Source organism: Phialemonium atrogriseum, assembly GCF_030411735.1.
Source record: "Phialemonium atrogriseum strain 8032-3 unplaced genomic scaffold QBC33scaffold_29, whole genome shotgun sequence".
NCBI lineage: Eukaryota > Fungi > Ascomycota > Sordariomycetes > Cephalothecales > Cephalothecaceae > Phialemonium > Phialemonium atrogriseum.
The window spans coordinates 146,383-161,071 of record NW_026848166.1 but is presented as its reverse complement, the minus strand read 5'-3'; the positions used below and the strand labels follow the sequence as shown (position 1 = coordinate 161,071).

General features: G+C 54.7%; 5 protein-coding genes across 5 annotated transcripts; 2 read left to right on the top strand and 3 right to left on the bottom strand.

The window, feature by feature from the left end:
- Nucleotides 1–132: 132 nt before the first annotated feature.
- QBC33DRAFT_548977 (uncharacterized protein) lies at nt 133–992 on the bottom strand. The gene is made up of 2 exons (XM_060428923.1): nt 767–992; nt 133–695 (listed from the first exon to the last, which is right to left on the bottom strand). Exons 1-2 carry the CDS (start codon nt 897–899, stop codon nt 502–504), a joined length of 327 nt encoding a protein of 108 aa, XP_060279909.1. The 5' UTR covers nt 900–992; the 3' UTR covers nt 133–501.
- Nucleotides 993–2,100: 1,108 nt separating this feature from the next.
- Nucleotides 2,101–4,216, top strand: QBC33DRAFT_622666 (uncharacterized protein; the record flags this gene model as incomplete). The annotated part of the gene is made up of 3 exons (XM_060432855.1): nt 2,101–2,438; nt 2,576–2,979; nt 3,044–4,216. Coding segments are annotated over exons 1-3 (1,704 nt in total), but the record flags the coding sequence as incomplete, so codon positions are not given.
- Nucleotides 4,217–4,756: 540 nt separating this feature from the next.
- Nucleotides 4,757–7,355, bottom strand: QBC33DRAFT_548971 (uncharacterized protein). The gene is made up of 6 exons (XM_060428922.1): nt 6,983–7,355; nt 6,844–6,915; nt 6,255–6,779; nt 5,966–6,190; nt 5,614–5,900; nt 4,757–5,545 (listed from the first exon to the last, which is right to left on the bottom strand). The coding sequence occupies exons 1-6, from the start codon at nt 7,144–7,146 to the stop codon at nt 4,944–4,946; spliced, it is 1,875 nt and encodes a 624-aa protein (XP_060279907.1). The 5' UTR covers nt 7,147–7,355; the 3' UTR covers nt 4,757–4,943.
- Nucleotides 7,356–7,624: 269 nt separating this feature from the next.
- QBC33DRAFT_580870 (MFS transporter) lies at nt 7,625–9,881 on the top strand (the record flags this gene model as incomplete). Its single annotated transcript, XM_060431227.1, has 7 exons — nt 7,625–7,691; nt 7,921–7,994; nt 8,191–8,352; nt 8,434–8,506; nt 8,646–9,184; nt 9,240–9,349; nt 9,413–9,881. The coding sequence occupies 7 exons, from the start codon at nt 7,625–7,627 to the stop codon at nt 9,879–9,881; spliced, it is 1,494 nt and encodes a 497-aa protein (XP_060279906.1).
- A 280-nt stretch (nt 9,882–10,161) lies between these two features.
- Nucleotides 10,162–11,694, bottom strand: QBC33DRAFT_458983 (Cupredoxin; the record flags this gene model as incomplete). The annotated part of the gene is made up of 2 exons (XM_060424906.1): nt 10,162–11,250; nt 11,311–11,694. 2 exons carry the CDS (start codon nt 11,692–11,694, stop codon nt 10,162–10,164), a joined length of 1,473 nt encoding a protein of 490 aa, XP_060279905.1.
- Between the last annotated feature and the right edge of the window lie 2,995 nt (nt 11,695–14,689).

Genomic DNA, 14,689 nt, shown 5'->3' with positions numbered 1-14,689 from the left:
TCAGATCGAAAGGCTGACAGAAAGATGGAAATCCCAGTAGAACCTTCCTGGCGCAGTCTGTTCATGAAATTTGTCGAGATCAGCTTCAGCCTGCATTCGTGGTCTCTTATATTTGAGCGAATCATCAAAAATCGGTAATTTAGTCACAGCCGGCACGGCTCGCATAACACTCGGGTGGTTAGATTGTGACTTCTATTTTAGTTGCCCGGACCCTGATACAGCTCTGCCCGCCATCACCTGTAGACTTCTCGCCGGCACGCCACCAGCTGCAGTATTCGTCGAGGAAAGGAAAACAAGCCCAGTGACTACAATCCCGATGACCCGGTTCATGCACATCGTAGCCTTTCCCATGGTTATAATAATCTTAAAAGAGTCTCCGAGAAGCGACGGATGCAAAGACCATGTCTTCCTTTGTTGTCGTGAATGTGTTCATGCCCGAGAAACAAATTACTGCCCGCTCGGTAAACTACCAGAGCCAGAGCCAGTCCCGGGGGGCTGCCCCTAGAAGGCGCACATGTCGTCTATCGTGACGTTGGCGATGGTGATGCAGCCGCTGATGCAGAACGAGTTGCCGACGATGCTGCCCACAATGTCCCTGCAGCGGTAGAGGGCCCCCAGAAGTTGATTGTCCGTCAAGGGAGGGATGATCAGTCCAGTCATGTTGACGGCAGCGGTCAACTCAGGAACAGTGTAGCCTGTTGAGAGAGGGGGCATGCGTTAGAAGTGACGAAACAACTGGATGTTGAGGGAAGGAAGGAGCAAGTACCATAGTCGGCAACCATGGTGTAGCCGCATTTGTACTGCTGGTAGATGCAGGGCGTGGTAAAGGCGTCAGCGTTCATGGAGAAGGCGATCAGGCTGGCAGCTGCCAGGCTAACAAGGCTCTTTGGCGTCATCATCTTGATATTGGTTGATCTCGGTGCGGAAAGGCGGCACAAGCTTGTTTGGTCTGGATCTTTGTGTGGGATATTGTGTGTGAAGCCTGTCTTCGACCTGAGAAGGCACAGCGGCGACAACTGAGGGTTTTATACCGTTGGTTTGTTCTTTCAAGCTAAGCAAGGTGCATGTCATGTCGACTTCCAAGTCGCAACTCTTTCCCAATAGCTGCCCTGTCGTTGACTACTAGCCCGACGATCTCTGTCTCTGTCTCGAGTCTCCGCGCCAAGCAGCACGACCATCTCGTGGCTACTATGTGTGGTGATCAAGCGAGACGATGAAGAACAGGGCGGGGGAGGTTGAGAAGCGCCGTGATAGCACCGATTACGTAGTAGTTGTACGTTCCAAGTCTGGTATGGAATATGAAAGGCCCTATGGGAGTCAACTGGACCGGATTCGGTATAGCCTGTATAGTCAGGCACTACCGTTCAAATCTGCATTCCAGGAAACGGCAACGGATTGGTGGCAGCAGTCGAAGATCTGATAAATCATGGAGGTTATTCTCCGCGTCTAGATATATGTCTGTAATGTGTGTTGTTGCAGATTCGTGAGGGTTAACTGATCAGTATGTTTGCGGAGGTGTAGAATGGTGGTTGGTTGTCTCGAGACTGCAGGAGCAAGAACAGCCACGGGAGGTCCCGTTGCTGGCCAGGAACGTGCCAGGAACGTGCCAGGAACGTGTCGCAACCTCAAGTTGAGTCATAGACTGGGCTAGACTAGCTTGGGGATGCCGATCTTAGCTTTGGACGTCTTGCAAGGAACAGAGCCTCGGGAATGTGGAGGGGTTGTCTTAGCCGAAACCTGTTCGGTTCGCCGTTGAGTCCAAGACATTAAGGCTGTGCCTGGGGATTTAGACGAATTCCTAACGTTTTGTAAACCCCTTGCCTCTAGGAAGCAATAAGGCCGTCCAATCCGAGACATATGAACTTTCTACGCAGTATGCTACTTGAGACTGAAACTAGAAACCTTTGCATTCCCAAGCCCCCTCACAAGACTGCGCGCACAGTCCATCATGTTTGCATCTTCTTTTGGCTTGAAACAACCCGAGTCAGTTTGGCCTTCTGCTCGCTTTCAGTTGCCGGTTTCCCCACGCTTTCTGCTCGCGTGTTGACTTTAAGGTCTTAAAAACTACGCCATCTCGATGCAGATCGCTCCGTTTGCGAACGTTTGTCTCGTAGGGAGAGGGATGCTAGTTCCTGTCGTACTTAAAAAACCCCATTCCTTTGCTCTCGAACAATCCAGTCTTTCCTCAATCTACGCGCCCTACACTTCGTGTTGGCCAATTGTTTGGCCTTTCTCGTTTCCTCTCTTGGTCAATTGTTTGTTCCAAAGGAGAAAAAAAAAAGAAAAAAAAAAGGTCTCTAGCCTGTAGCCATGGGGCTGCTATCCGAACTATCGTCGCTGCTCTCCGTATTAAACCTCGCCAACTTCGGCGGCTTCGACTATTCTTCCCCAAGTCTATCTGATACCAGCCTTGGGACATTGCTGGGAGCCGAAACACAGTAAGTTGCCTTCATGTTGATCATAGTGATGATGATGATGATGGTGGTTATGATTGTCGCTATCATACCTTATACACACAAGCTCCTGAGTTGTTTTATCCCCGTTACCTGTTCATGTCACTTACTCCCCAAGTCAGAGGCGCATCATCACAGTTCTTACTACAGTTCGACACGCCGAAACCCGCACGGCGATGGTTAGCGAGACGACGAACCTCATCGCCTTACGTCTCCGCCGAGGGAACCTGTCCAGTCTGCCAGCTCGCCTCAGTCTTCACCCTTGTCGGCGACCAACTCTACGCCGACAAGAAGCTTGTGGCGGCGAGTGAGGGCGCCGACCATGAGCGCCTTCTTGAGTACTCGGCCGACGCGAGTATCGACAGTGGCTTCGGCATAGTGGATAATCACCTCGAATGGAGGCATCCGAACTTCACCAGTGAAGCGGCGACCTTCTGCCTATCGAAGGATAACGACATTCACGCCGTGTTTAACCTCGCCGCAATACCTGCCGGCTGCGCTCCAGTCAATCTAACCTACGTGCCATGTAAGTCCCAAACAAAGGTCTCAGACTTGGCCATCACCGTATACTTATTGACGGTGGTTGTTAGACACTCAATGCTTTCCATCCATCACTTTGGTCATAGAAGTCGATACCAGTGGCAGTGGCAGCAGCGACGGTGGCAGCGGCGGTGGTGGTCCAAATTCACTGGCTGCACCTGCCATAATACCGGGTGCCCCGAACCCCCCGGGTACCTCAGGTGCTGCCCCAGGTGCTGCTCCACACACATCAACTCAGCAAGGATCGCCGGGGTCCGCAGATGCACCACCTGGCTGGCAAGGCAGCAGTGGCTCGCAACCAGCAGTGGAATGCGCCCAGTGCTCGTCGCCACAAGGGCCGCAGTCTGGGGGAATACTTGGGGAAGACCCTGATGGGGTGGTTGTGGTTGTGGGAGGCGGCGATGAAGGGGGCAGTGGCGGCTCTCAACCAGGAGCAGGCTCACAACCAGGAGCAGGCTCTCAACCCGGAGATGGCTCCCAACCAGGACCGGGCTTTCAACCAGGGTACGATCCTGCGGGCGCAAAAGGAGACCCCGGAGCGCCGGGACCGGAAGGTCCAGCCGGCCCCCCGGGTGCCACCGGACAGGCAGGCGCCGACGGCACCGACGGTGTTGACGGTGCTGACGGTGCTAATGGTACCAACGGCGCCAACGGTGCAAACGGCCACAACGGTGCAAACGGCCACAACGGTGCAAACGGCCAAAATGGAGAAAACGGCGCGCCTGGACCTCCTGGACCTCCTGGTTCACCTGGTCCGGCTGGCCCGGCTGGCAACAATGGCTCTGACGGAGCGCCCGGTGCACCCGGTGCCACAGGCCCTGCAGGCCCTGCAGGGGCAAACGGCATCGATGGTGCCCCAGGTCCCGCCGGGCCAGCCGGCCCTGCTGGTGCCAACGGTGCTCCGGGCCCGGCAGGTACCAACGGTGCGCCAGGCCCGGCAGGTACCAACGGCGCCCAAGGTCCTGCGGGTGATCCAGGTCCTCAAGGCCCGGCCGGCGCCCCAGGCCCGGCCGGTCCGGCCGGTATATCTGGCCCCTCGGGTGCCACCGGACCAGCTGGGCCTACGGGTGCTGCCGGCCCACCCGGCCCAGCCGGATCCACCGGCCCAGCGGGAGACACCGGTCCACAAGGGCCAGCCGGCACCCCAGGGCCACCCGGACCAGCTGGCCCTACGGGCGCCACCGGACCAGCTGGGCCTACCGGTGCTGCCGGCCCACCCGGCCCACCCGGCCCAACGGGAGCCACCGGACCGGCTGGCCCCACGGGAGCCACCGGCCCGCCCGGCCCAGCGGGATCGGGAGCCGCGAGCTTCACAGATGCGTACGGCTACCTGGGGTGCTTCTCGGCGGCGTCGGGGGGCACGTTCGGGCTCAACCCGTACGTGGCGCAGGAGGTACTCACGACATCGATCGCCGACTGTTCCTCCTTCTGCTCTGGCCAGCCGGGCGGGCGGACGCGCTTCTTCACGCTCGGCACGGACGCTGACGGGAACTCGATCTGTACTTGCGGGAATAGCTTTACGGCGACGCAGCCTATTAGTTTTGATTGTAATACTCCGTGCAACTTCACGGAGCCTACGGATGATTATTGCGGGGGGTACTTTAGCACGATTGCTTTGGTTAATGCGTTTGGGGCGATATAGTTTAACTGGGGTTTTGGTCTGGAGTTATGGGGGACACTCTGGGGCGCCTGTACAGCACAGTACTGTATTGGTTGGGAAGGGGCATAGGCCACAGGCTGGATTAGAGGTCAAAAGTCGCAATCGGCGTAATGGGGTCTAATTAGATGTTCTTCAATAATGTACAGTACATACAGCATATTTCTGGGCACAAAGCATCGCTATCGGGGAAGGGCAAATCTTGGCGATATGCTCGAGATAAAAGGTCTGCCGTTGAAGCAGACTGAACGAAGTGATGCGGTTGCCATCTGAATCAAGGCGTGCCGTAAATCTCACACTTGATCACCCAAGTCCCATGGCCCATCGAGATTTAACAGTGCCTGCCAAAAGGCCCCGCCATGGTCCCGCGCCGGTTCCATGAATCCCCCCGTGTCCATCTCCATGGCGCTGTCCGCTTCAAGAGGAAGCATCGAGTTGTACCAGTGTCGGATCCACCGTATCCTCTCTCCATACTTGGCCACTATTGATCGGTCATCGTCGATCAACTTCCTCTTCCGGCGGCCCGTGTGGTTGGTTTCAAATAACTCTGCCGCATTGAAGAGCTCCTCAAGGCGAGCGGCAATACCAGCGAAATCGAGACTCTTCCGCGCGAGCTTGATATCCCACTTAGAATCATCCAGAAAGAGTAACCGGCTGCAGGTCACAATAGCAAAGGAGAGTCGGGCCTTCACCACAAAAGGCAAGGGCCCAACTTTGTCAACTGGGATGGCTAGGAAGGATGTAAAGAAGTCATTGGCAGACTTCAGGCAGCTCCAAAGACCCTCGGTGCGGAGCCCAGCCTCTGTCGGATCGGTTGCAGAGAGCGATGGGTTCATGTATATGATTGGCTCGTAGAGGCGGAGGACCGAGCCGTGGTAGTGTATCCAAAGGAAGACTATGTTTGTCAGCACATCAGGCATAGCATGTGGCGGATCTGGTTGTCATTCCCAGGTCCGAACTCACCGTTATTTTTGATTTCGGGGGCTGCTTTCTCCACCAGTGCATCTAGTTCCTTACGGAGCGTCGCTATCGCCATGTGCAACGGGGCAGAGAACACCCGAGACGCCTCGCTGTCGGCTTCTGGGTTCGGGAATACAGCATGGACTCGGTCCACGAGACGCTGCATTCGCACCAGTGCTACTAGCAACTTGTCCGATTCATACTCATGGGCTTCTAGGAGCGCATCACAACACTGGTTTAAATATCCCGTGAAGGGGAAAGGGTGCATTCGCCGGAACAATGTCGATACCCTAAAAAAGAATTTAGTTAATATTTATTTGCTCCTGTCCGTCTGTCTCGTGCTCGGGACACATACGTGGAAATGACATAAAAGCATCCAAGGACGGCACGCCTTTCCTCGAAAGTGTGGCCTTCCTTGACCTCGGCGATTCTCATGACCTTGATTGCCTCAGTGACGAGGGAATAGGGCACCCCGCTCAGCGACATGGGCGACTTGTTGAGGCCAAGATCAATGACAAGACCCGTGGCTAGTTGAAGAAGAGCCGTTGCCCATGATTCGATGTAGAACCCAAAGCCGCCCCTAGATTCACTCGACTTTCAGCTGTTGTATCATGAGGGGTTATTTGAAACCGTTGGATACATACCACCCCACAAATACCAGTATTGCCTGGAGAAGTTCCAGACGCCTCTCTTGCTGGACAACCATGTGCTCGGCGATATATTTACGGAACCAAGTCCCCACGTCACGCTGAGACTGGAAGTTCTGCGGCAAGGCAACCTGAACAAGCATGCGGAAGAGCAGAGGCTGCTTCTGGTACAAGTCGACGGCAGATATGTCATGACGGAGGGGGATGAAGGGAAAACATGGCATGTACACGGTGCGGTATTCATCGAGTGCTTGGTCAGCGTCACGAAATGTAGTCTCGAGACCGGGAACAATTTCGATATGTTCCAGGGCCGGTGTGCGCGGGAGTGAAGGGGGTCCCAACGGTTGAAGTGCGGGAGGAGCGAGATGCCCTTGCAAGTCCTCCTGGAAAGGTTGTAGCAGCTCGCTTGTCCCATTTGCGATGGACGGCGGCTTTGGCGGGCCCGAGCTCTGCTGGATGTGGTGGTTTGCTGCCAGTAATGACATGATGCCGTCAATCCTCTGCTCAAGTTGACCGACTCGTCTTGGCGCCAGTATCCAGAGTCAATGGGACTTGCAACGAAATACGGCATTAATTATCAACTCACGTCGACTTGCCGCGCCTTGGGCCTCTAGGTTTAAGGCTGGGTAGAACACAATCTAGGCTACTTCGTCGACATCTAGGAACGCGGTCAGCTCCTAATTACTAGCTAATTAATTACTGGTGAGAGTGGGCTGAGTGTAAACCTCTCGCAGGGAGCCTCCCCCGGCTCAGAGACCCATTTGCACTTCACCTTGGACTGGCTGCATCTTGCGCAAGCTCGAGGTTTAAACTTTGACGTAGAATGTCCCTGCAGTGGTTCCTCCGCCGAGGAGGTCGACGTTGGGGTTGACGTGGGCGGTGCGGACATGTCGCCGCTCGGCCTCTCGGAGCGGGCTTGGCAGATTAGACGGCATTACCGATTGACCGGCGGTAAACGAGGATTTCTAATGCGACGACATGAAGCGGAAATTAGGTTCATCTACGCGTATGCATCCCTCAAGAATGGCTGTATTTCGGCGGTGCCGTGGAGCCCCGAAGATGCCGGGAGCTGAGTTTCTCGTGAGAGGGTGGCATTCGAATTCGGCTCGGGTTCCAAATGTTTCCCCGTAAGCCGACCAAGGACGCGTAAATAAAAGTGGGGCATTCGGCTCGGGTTCTAACAGTTTTCCCGACATCTGCCCGTGGGAAGCCCACATCCAATAGGATTCAATGTCTCATCTAGAGGTAGTTAACACTGTATCAGCGAAGGTGGTGGAATGATACCAATGTCAAAGGTCGGGAGCGCCGACGAGCCCCGGATCAGACTCTCAGGGGCTATACCGACCAAGAAATAGGCCCTCTTCGTCATGACCGGACTTGTGCTCCTTGAGTACAGCCCTCCAACAACTTCCTCCGCCATCCAACACTCAGCAAGTATCCTACAAGCAACTCTACAGTATTCGGATTTGGTTGTTTGCTTTAGACATGCCAGAGTCAGACAGGTATCTCAGTCCCCCTTCTATTCAGACGAGGAGCTGTCTGTTAACTAAAACCCGCTTATATAGGTCGCCCCAGTCGCCCCCCTCCCAAGCTGTAGAGGAAGAAAAACAAGACAGCCAAGATGATAGAGGCACACACAAGACCGCCCAAGGCAAGGAAGAAGACAATTATCCACACGGAATCAAAGTCATCTCCATCTTCACCGGGCTCTTCCTGGCGTGTCTCTGCGTCGGACTTGTAAACGCCCTCAGGCCAAATATCCTTCAACGTGGCAAAGGACAGACCGAGCGCTAACAACATCTCCAAGGACCGGTAAATAATCGCAACCGCCATCCCCAGGATCACCAACGAGTTCAACTCCCTTCCGGACGTGGGCTGGTACTGATCTGCCTACCTGCTCACCTCCTGCTGCTTCCAATTGATGTTCGGCAAGCTGTATGCCGAGTTCGGCCTCAAGTGGATCTTCCTGACCGCCCTGTTGATCTTCGAAGCTGGTTCAATCGTTTGTGCCGCTGCCCCGAACTCGCCTGTCCTCATCGTGGGTCGCGCCATTGCTGGATTGGGTGCAGCCGGGGTTGCGATCGGGGCCTTGACCGTAGGTATTCCCGGCGGTCGATCCCTTCACGCTTTGACTAAGATTGAGCATCAGATATTAGCTGCCATCGCACTGTTAGAGGACAGGCCAAAGTACACTGGAGCTATAGGCGCGGCGATGGGTGTTGCTCAGGTGGTTGGTCCTACTCTTGGAGGTAATTGATTCCTTTCTGAGATTGTCTGGGAATGGTGCCTGCAAAATGGATTTTGGCTAATTATTTAATTATATGCTTCCAGGTGCCTTTGCCGATTCACGTAACATGGAGTCAGTCACTGTACAGTACTTCCAAGCAGCCTTCACCGATGTGGCTAACATTTCCCAAGGGTGGTGTTTCTGGATCAACCTGCCCCTCGGAGGTGTCACGCTTGTCACCGTTGCCCTTTTCCTGAATATCCCCGCAAGGACGAAAACTGGTAACCCCGCCAGCATCATGCAAGTGCTCCAGAAGTTCGACTTGCTCGGCACGGTCTTCCTCATGCCGGCGATAACCTGCCTGCTGCTGGCGCTCCAGTGGGGTGGGAGTCAGCATCCCTGGAACAGCTGGAGGATTATTTTGCTGCTCTGCGTGTTCGGTGTCTGCTTCGTCGTCTGGGGGTTCATCCAGGTCTGTCAAGGGGACACCGTAACGGTGCCTCTGCGCATTGTGGCCCAGCGGTCGATAGCTTGTGCCCTGTGGTACATGTTCTGTCTCATGGGGATGCTCTTCACGCTTGTCTACTATGTTCCCATCTGGTTCCAGGCGGTTCTGAACGTCTCGGCTCAGCAATCTGGGATTAACAACCTCGCTAACACTGTTGCAACCGCCATCATGGCTATCAGCGCTGGGTTTATCGTGAGTCATGCGGGGCTCTCTCACACTTGGACAACATCCTACTAACAGATGCCAGACGAGTAAAATCGGCTATTACGTGCCTTTGATGATTACCGGTACGATACTAAGCTCCGTCGCAACCGGACTCATCTCCAGATTCTCCCTCAACACGAGCACCGGATACTGGTATTAAGCCTCTCTCCCAACGACCCCAACAAACACAAGTCACCAGACTAACCACCCCCCCAGGCTCGCCTCCCTCATTCTCCTCGGCCTAGGCGTCGGCGCCGGCGCCCAGCAGTCCCTCATGGTCCCGCAGACGGTCCTCTCCGGCGCCGACGTCGCCCTCGGCACATCGGCAATGGTATTCATGCAGACCATCTCCGGAACGGTGTTCCTCTCCGTCAGCGGCAACGACTTCCAGGACCGTCTGAGGGCCGAGCTGGCGGCGCGCGTGCCGGACGTCGACCCCGGCGTAGTTGTTCGCAGCGGGGCGTCGCGCCTGAGGGAGGCTATGGGGAGGGTCTATCCGGATGATGTCGAGGGGATACTGGCGGCGTATGCGGCGGCTCTGCAGAGGGTGTTTCTGATCTCGGTGGTGCTTGCGTGTCTGAGCGTGTTTGGGTCGGCGTTTTGTGAGTGGAAGAGTATCAAGAAAGACAAGAAGGATGTTTCTAGTCAGGTAAAGGGCGCGGAGGATAAAGCGGAGAATAAATAGGAATCAGATGTGGAAAACGAAGCCAAAGTTACGGAAGCAGTAACTGGGAAGGTATGTGAAGCTGGTGGTCGATGGCGACCATAGATTTGTTTTGATAGAGTCGGCAAAATCTCCCCTATAGGTGGAATTATCTCAAGTGATAGAAAATCTTGTGGCAAAACTGGCATTCTCCTCCCATTATCTACCATCAGAGTTCAGTACGGTCTGACGACGTTCACGGTGCATCGCCTGCCCAATCCTCCATCAACGCAAATACGACCTCGAAGAGAAGATCGAAGCGTTAGGCGTGGAGTTTGCACCCAACGCATGGGGCCGGCGGCTGCGTGCTCTGAAAGATATTCGGATTCTGCTCCCCCGAGACATTCAGGAAGCCGACAGCGCCCTTATCGAGTCGGAATATGGCATGATCCACGAGGGTGTACGTCCCCGGAACGACCATCTTCATGTCCACGATTGTCGCGGCACCCGGCGGCACGCTGACGGTCTGGATGAACCGCCCGGGAGGGCTCACGACGTCGCCTTCCCGGTACACCTTCCTGAAGTGGCTGCCGATGACGTGGAACGAGCTCGTGAGGTTCGGCCCCGCGTTGCCGAAGAAGATGCGGACGCTCTCGCCGACGTTGGCTTTCAGGGGCTTGTCCCTCGTCAGGGCGGACTCGGTGCCGTTGAAGACGACGATGTTCGGCTCCTCGCGCAGGCCGTTGGGGTACGAGAACTCGACGACCGATGACGGGCGCCCGTCGTCGAGGACCTCGGGCGGCTCGTGGTAGAACTCGCTCTGCATGACGTAGTACTCCTTGTCCACGGGCGGGAGGTTCCCCTCGGCCGGCTGCACGTATATGAGCCCGTACATGCCGTTGGCGATGTGCACCGGCACCGGCGCCGCAGCGCAGTGGTACAGGTACAGGCCCGGGCACAGGAGCCGGAACCGAGCCGTCTTGGTCTCGTTCTCCTCCGCCGTCGTCACCGCCGCTCCGCCGCCGGGACCCGTGAAGGCGTGGCTGTCGATGTTGTGCGGGTTGCCCGACTCATCGCGGTTCGTCAGCGTCAGCTCTACCACGTCGCCGACCCGCGCCCTGATGAAGGGGCCCGGCACCGTGTCGTTGAAAGACCACTGCTCGTACTTGTACTGGTTCGTCAGCTGCACCAGCTTGGTCGTGGTCGTCAGGGGAACTTGGAGGAGCACGGGGTGGTCCCGGGTGATTGGTGGCGGGACGTGGGGCGCGGTTGTGAGTATCGCTTGCTCTATTGGGAGTTTCGACATGTCCAACGACTCCACTTCGAGGGCCTCGTAGAAATCAAGGTGCGAGTCTGCTGTCTCGCCCTGTCGGGGCGCTGGAAAGGAGATGCCGGGCTGTGCTGATGTTAGCTGCGGTATTAATTCCCCCCTCTGGAATAATAATTCCCGAGATGCTATTCGGCCGCTTACTAGTGCATCCGAGGGGGTTGCCGCGGGGGTTTTGGTATCTGGTGTCCAGTCCATGCGAACTGGACTCTGTCGACGGAGGTGCCAAACCACGCCGAGGGCAACAGACGTGGAGACGGCGAGGATAGAAACCAAACGGGCATGACTCCTGTTGTTGTTGGCTCCTGCTCTCGAGGAAACAGTCCGATCTCCACATGATGGGACCCAACCAACCTGCCTCCACAGTGTTGGTGTGAGCGGCGTTGCGAAGGAGGAAGTAGGAACGAGTGTTCTGCTCCGTGATGCAGATTGTTGCCTGGTCGTCGAAGCCACCCTCCAGGACGGCCCCAATGCTCCACGCAAATGCCTGGCACTGGCACTCGTTATCCGCCCGCACGACAATAACATTGCCGGTTTGGGAGCGCAGCGCATTTGAAACATGGTCAAAAACATAAAGCGTCAACTGCTGTTAAATGGAGAAGGACAAGAAGTGTCGATAGAACGGAAGACAGAGGACGAGAGAGGGGACAAAGACTGGAGGATCCCAGCCTATAAACCGCCACAACGCCAGGTGTCTCGTGGTGTGATACTGCCTGGGAAGAAACCTGCTAACCGCCATGCAGTTGACTATTTCGGACCGCTGTCAGCCGCACTTGTCTCTCACCGACACAAATACAATTACCAAATAGATTCGCCAACTGCGCGAGTGGATGGCTGGTGCATCATTTGAAGAGGGTGTGTCGAGTGTCGAGTGGCCGATGAGAGGCGTGGGCTTTCGAACTTCGGTGTCTCGCCATCTTCTCCCCATCCCCCAGAAGGGGTGACTTTGGCTTGGCGGGGTAGTGGTGCCACGTTCAGCAACGTTTCTTTGTCGGGCTGCTAAGTGGCGACCTAGGTTAGGGGGCATAACCATGATCTCCACCCACCGCCGCCGTGCGACTGTCCTACATCAAATTTCAACGAGACCGCGTGATGATGCAGAGTCATCAGATGGTTCCATGTCGAACTGAGGAGACTTGTAGGTAGTAGTGTTGTCGTTGCTGTTGCTGTCTTGGTTGACTTCAGGTTCGGAGGAAAGACATGCATGCATGTCGACGCGGTGCGACATTCCAGTCAGCTGCAATGTCCTGTCGTCATGTCGGGCTGCCGATCCCGAAGGTGGTCCGGCCCTAATACTTGCTTGTTTAGGTCGGGCGTGGGGGGTTAGACCGCATGCGGCTGCGGGCTTACGCGCTGAGTAGGCCTGTTGCTACGGTTGGTGGAAGTCGCTCGGGAGGCGCACAGCCATAGAAGCAGCCTCAAATATATAACTCCTCGGAGAAGCTTGGAAGACGCAGTAGTTGAACCTTCCTCACAATCCACGAAGCACCGCCCATCACTAATCGTTGTCACACGACGAATAGACCGAACGCCACCTCCACCCCCCCATTGCTTTGGGGCAACCTTGCTGGCTTCCCCGGATTTTCAATGCTGCCTAGTGGGCTTAACTGCGGCCACCAGAGTGATAGCGCTTTAAACAAGCCTTTGACCAAAATCGCACAGCGTCGGATCGAATTCCTATTTCGAAATACTCCGCGCATGTAAGCACCAACCCCAGACCGAAGGACTAAGATCATCTACACCACGCAGAATCGCCTGCAGAAAGAACTACCCTGTGTCACCATTACTACCCCCCATTCTTCCCGTTTCGGGAAACCGGAAACCCCTAGACATCCCCGGTTGATACTTTGTGCTTACTGTCTGTCATCTCGACTTATTTTTTTGGACACTCTCGCCCAAGGTGCCCTGCGTCGTCTCTTTCCGTGGTTTTTTCCTACTCCATTCGTTCCCCCCTCCTGAGCCCGTGCCATCGCATCTGCACACTTCCCACGCCCATTCACAATCTTCTTTGTTCCATCTGTTCTACGTGCAGCAGCCGTTACACCGATCCCTCGCGCTCGCCAGTATGAGACCTGCCGAATCTCAATTATTCGGCCGTACTTGTTCGTGACGTCTTCATTTTCCAGGGCCGTTGGAACAAATTGAGAAACAGTTTCGAATATCCTTGGTAGGGAGTGTTAATTCAAGAAGCCTACAGGCCTAAATGTGGTGTTGATGAATCGCATAAACGGTGCCTAATGAAAACCCCGAGTTTCCGAGGCAAGTCAGCCAGGCAAGAATAAGTAAGTTGCAGATACTATCGGCCTGTCGGCTTTACTGGTGCTCTCGGCGCTTAACTCTAAGCTACTCTCGACAAGGGATGACTTTCTCAAAAATCCCATCAAAACTGCCGGAGATAACTTTATGCCGTACTGATTGCCAGCCATTATTTACTAATTAAGTCAAGTCCGGTAGCCGCAAGGGAGCTGCTGGTGTTTCCATCAGGACGCGAAGTTTACAAATGTAGGAAAGCAGGCTAAATAGAACTGGTAAACAAGAAAATATAATGTAAGGACTCAACGCATCGTCTCTTATGAGCAATTAGGTAATAATGGTTCCATAGTTGGCTTACGATCGGGTCACCCATTTCCTTACATTATTACTGCCAACAGGTTATTGTTTGTAAGGCAGTGAACATGGCATAGGGGGTCTTAATAGCACCTCCTGACAACCCGGTCCTAGACCTAAACAGGCAGTGAGTATTGATGAGGAGGACACAAAACCACCTACCTACATACCTACTCTACGTTGACGACGCCAATGGTGGTGCATTGTCATCTATTCTTCTGCAGAGTCTGAGAGACGGAACAACGTCGTGATCTAAATATAAGTGGCCATTGTACAGCAATCGGAAACCAAAGTTCCAGCCCCCAGCGTTGGATGATACGGAAGATCCAAGTTTAATTCTCACTGTAGTTGAGGATAGGGTATTTTTTGGTATCAGAGCTAAAAAGAAGGGGGGAGATTTGAAGTCATATTCTTTGTGACTAGGTACCTACATTAAACTGGCAAGACCCCTTCACCACCTCCTAGTTGACATTAATTATAATGCAGTTTGATCTGGTTGCCCTCGCTTCCGTAATACCGAGCCCAAAGGGAGCCAGCCATGGAGTTCGGCTTGGTTTGCATTGTGGCACGATAGTTCGAACGTATATGTAGAAGTTCACACAGCAGCTTCCGGAGAAGGTTATACCTGATGGCCTACGCGCTTGAAGGAATATGCAGCAACTCTTCATGTGTGCATTCGCACCCCGCACATGCACGTGTCCCATTGGAGCAAATAAAAATAAAAGGCCTGAACGGCCCAAAGGGGGAGAAAATAGGCGACTGAAGTGCGGTCGTGCTTGAGTATGTCAGATATCACAAAACGTTGGAGACGTGGACTCTCCTGACCGCCAATCAAGTCGAGCAGAATTGGCTCGGAAACTCCGGAAACTATCGCGATTGGCTTCCCCTCAATGAATGTTAAGGAATTGACACGACT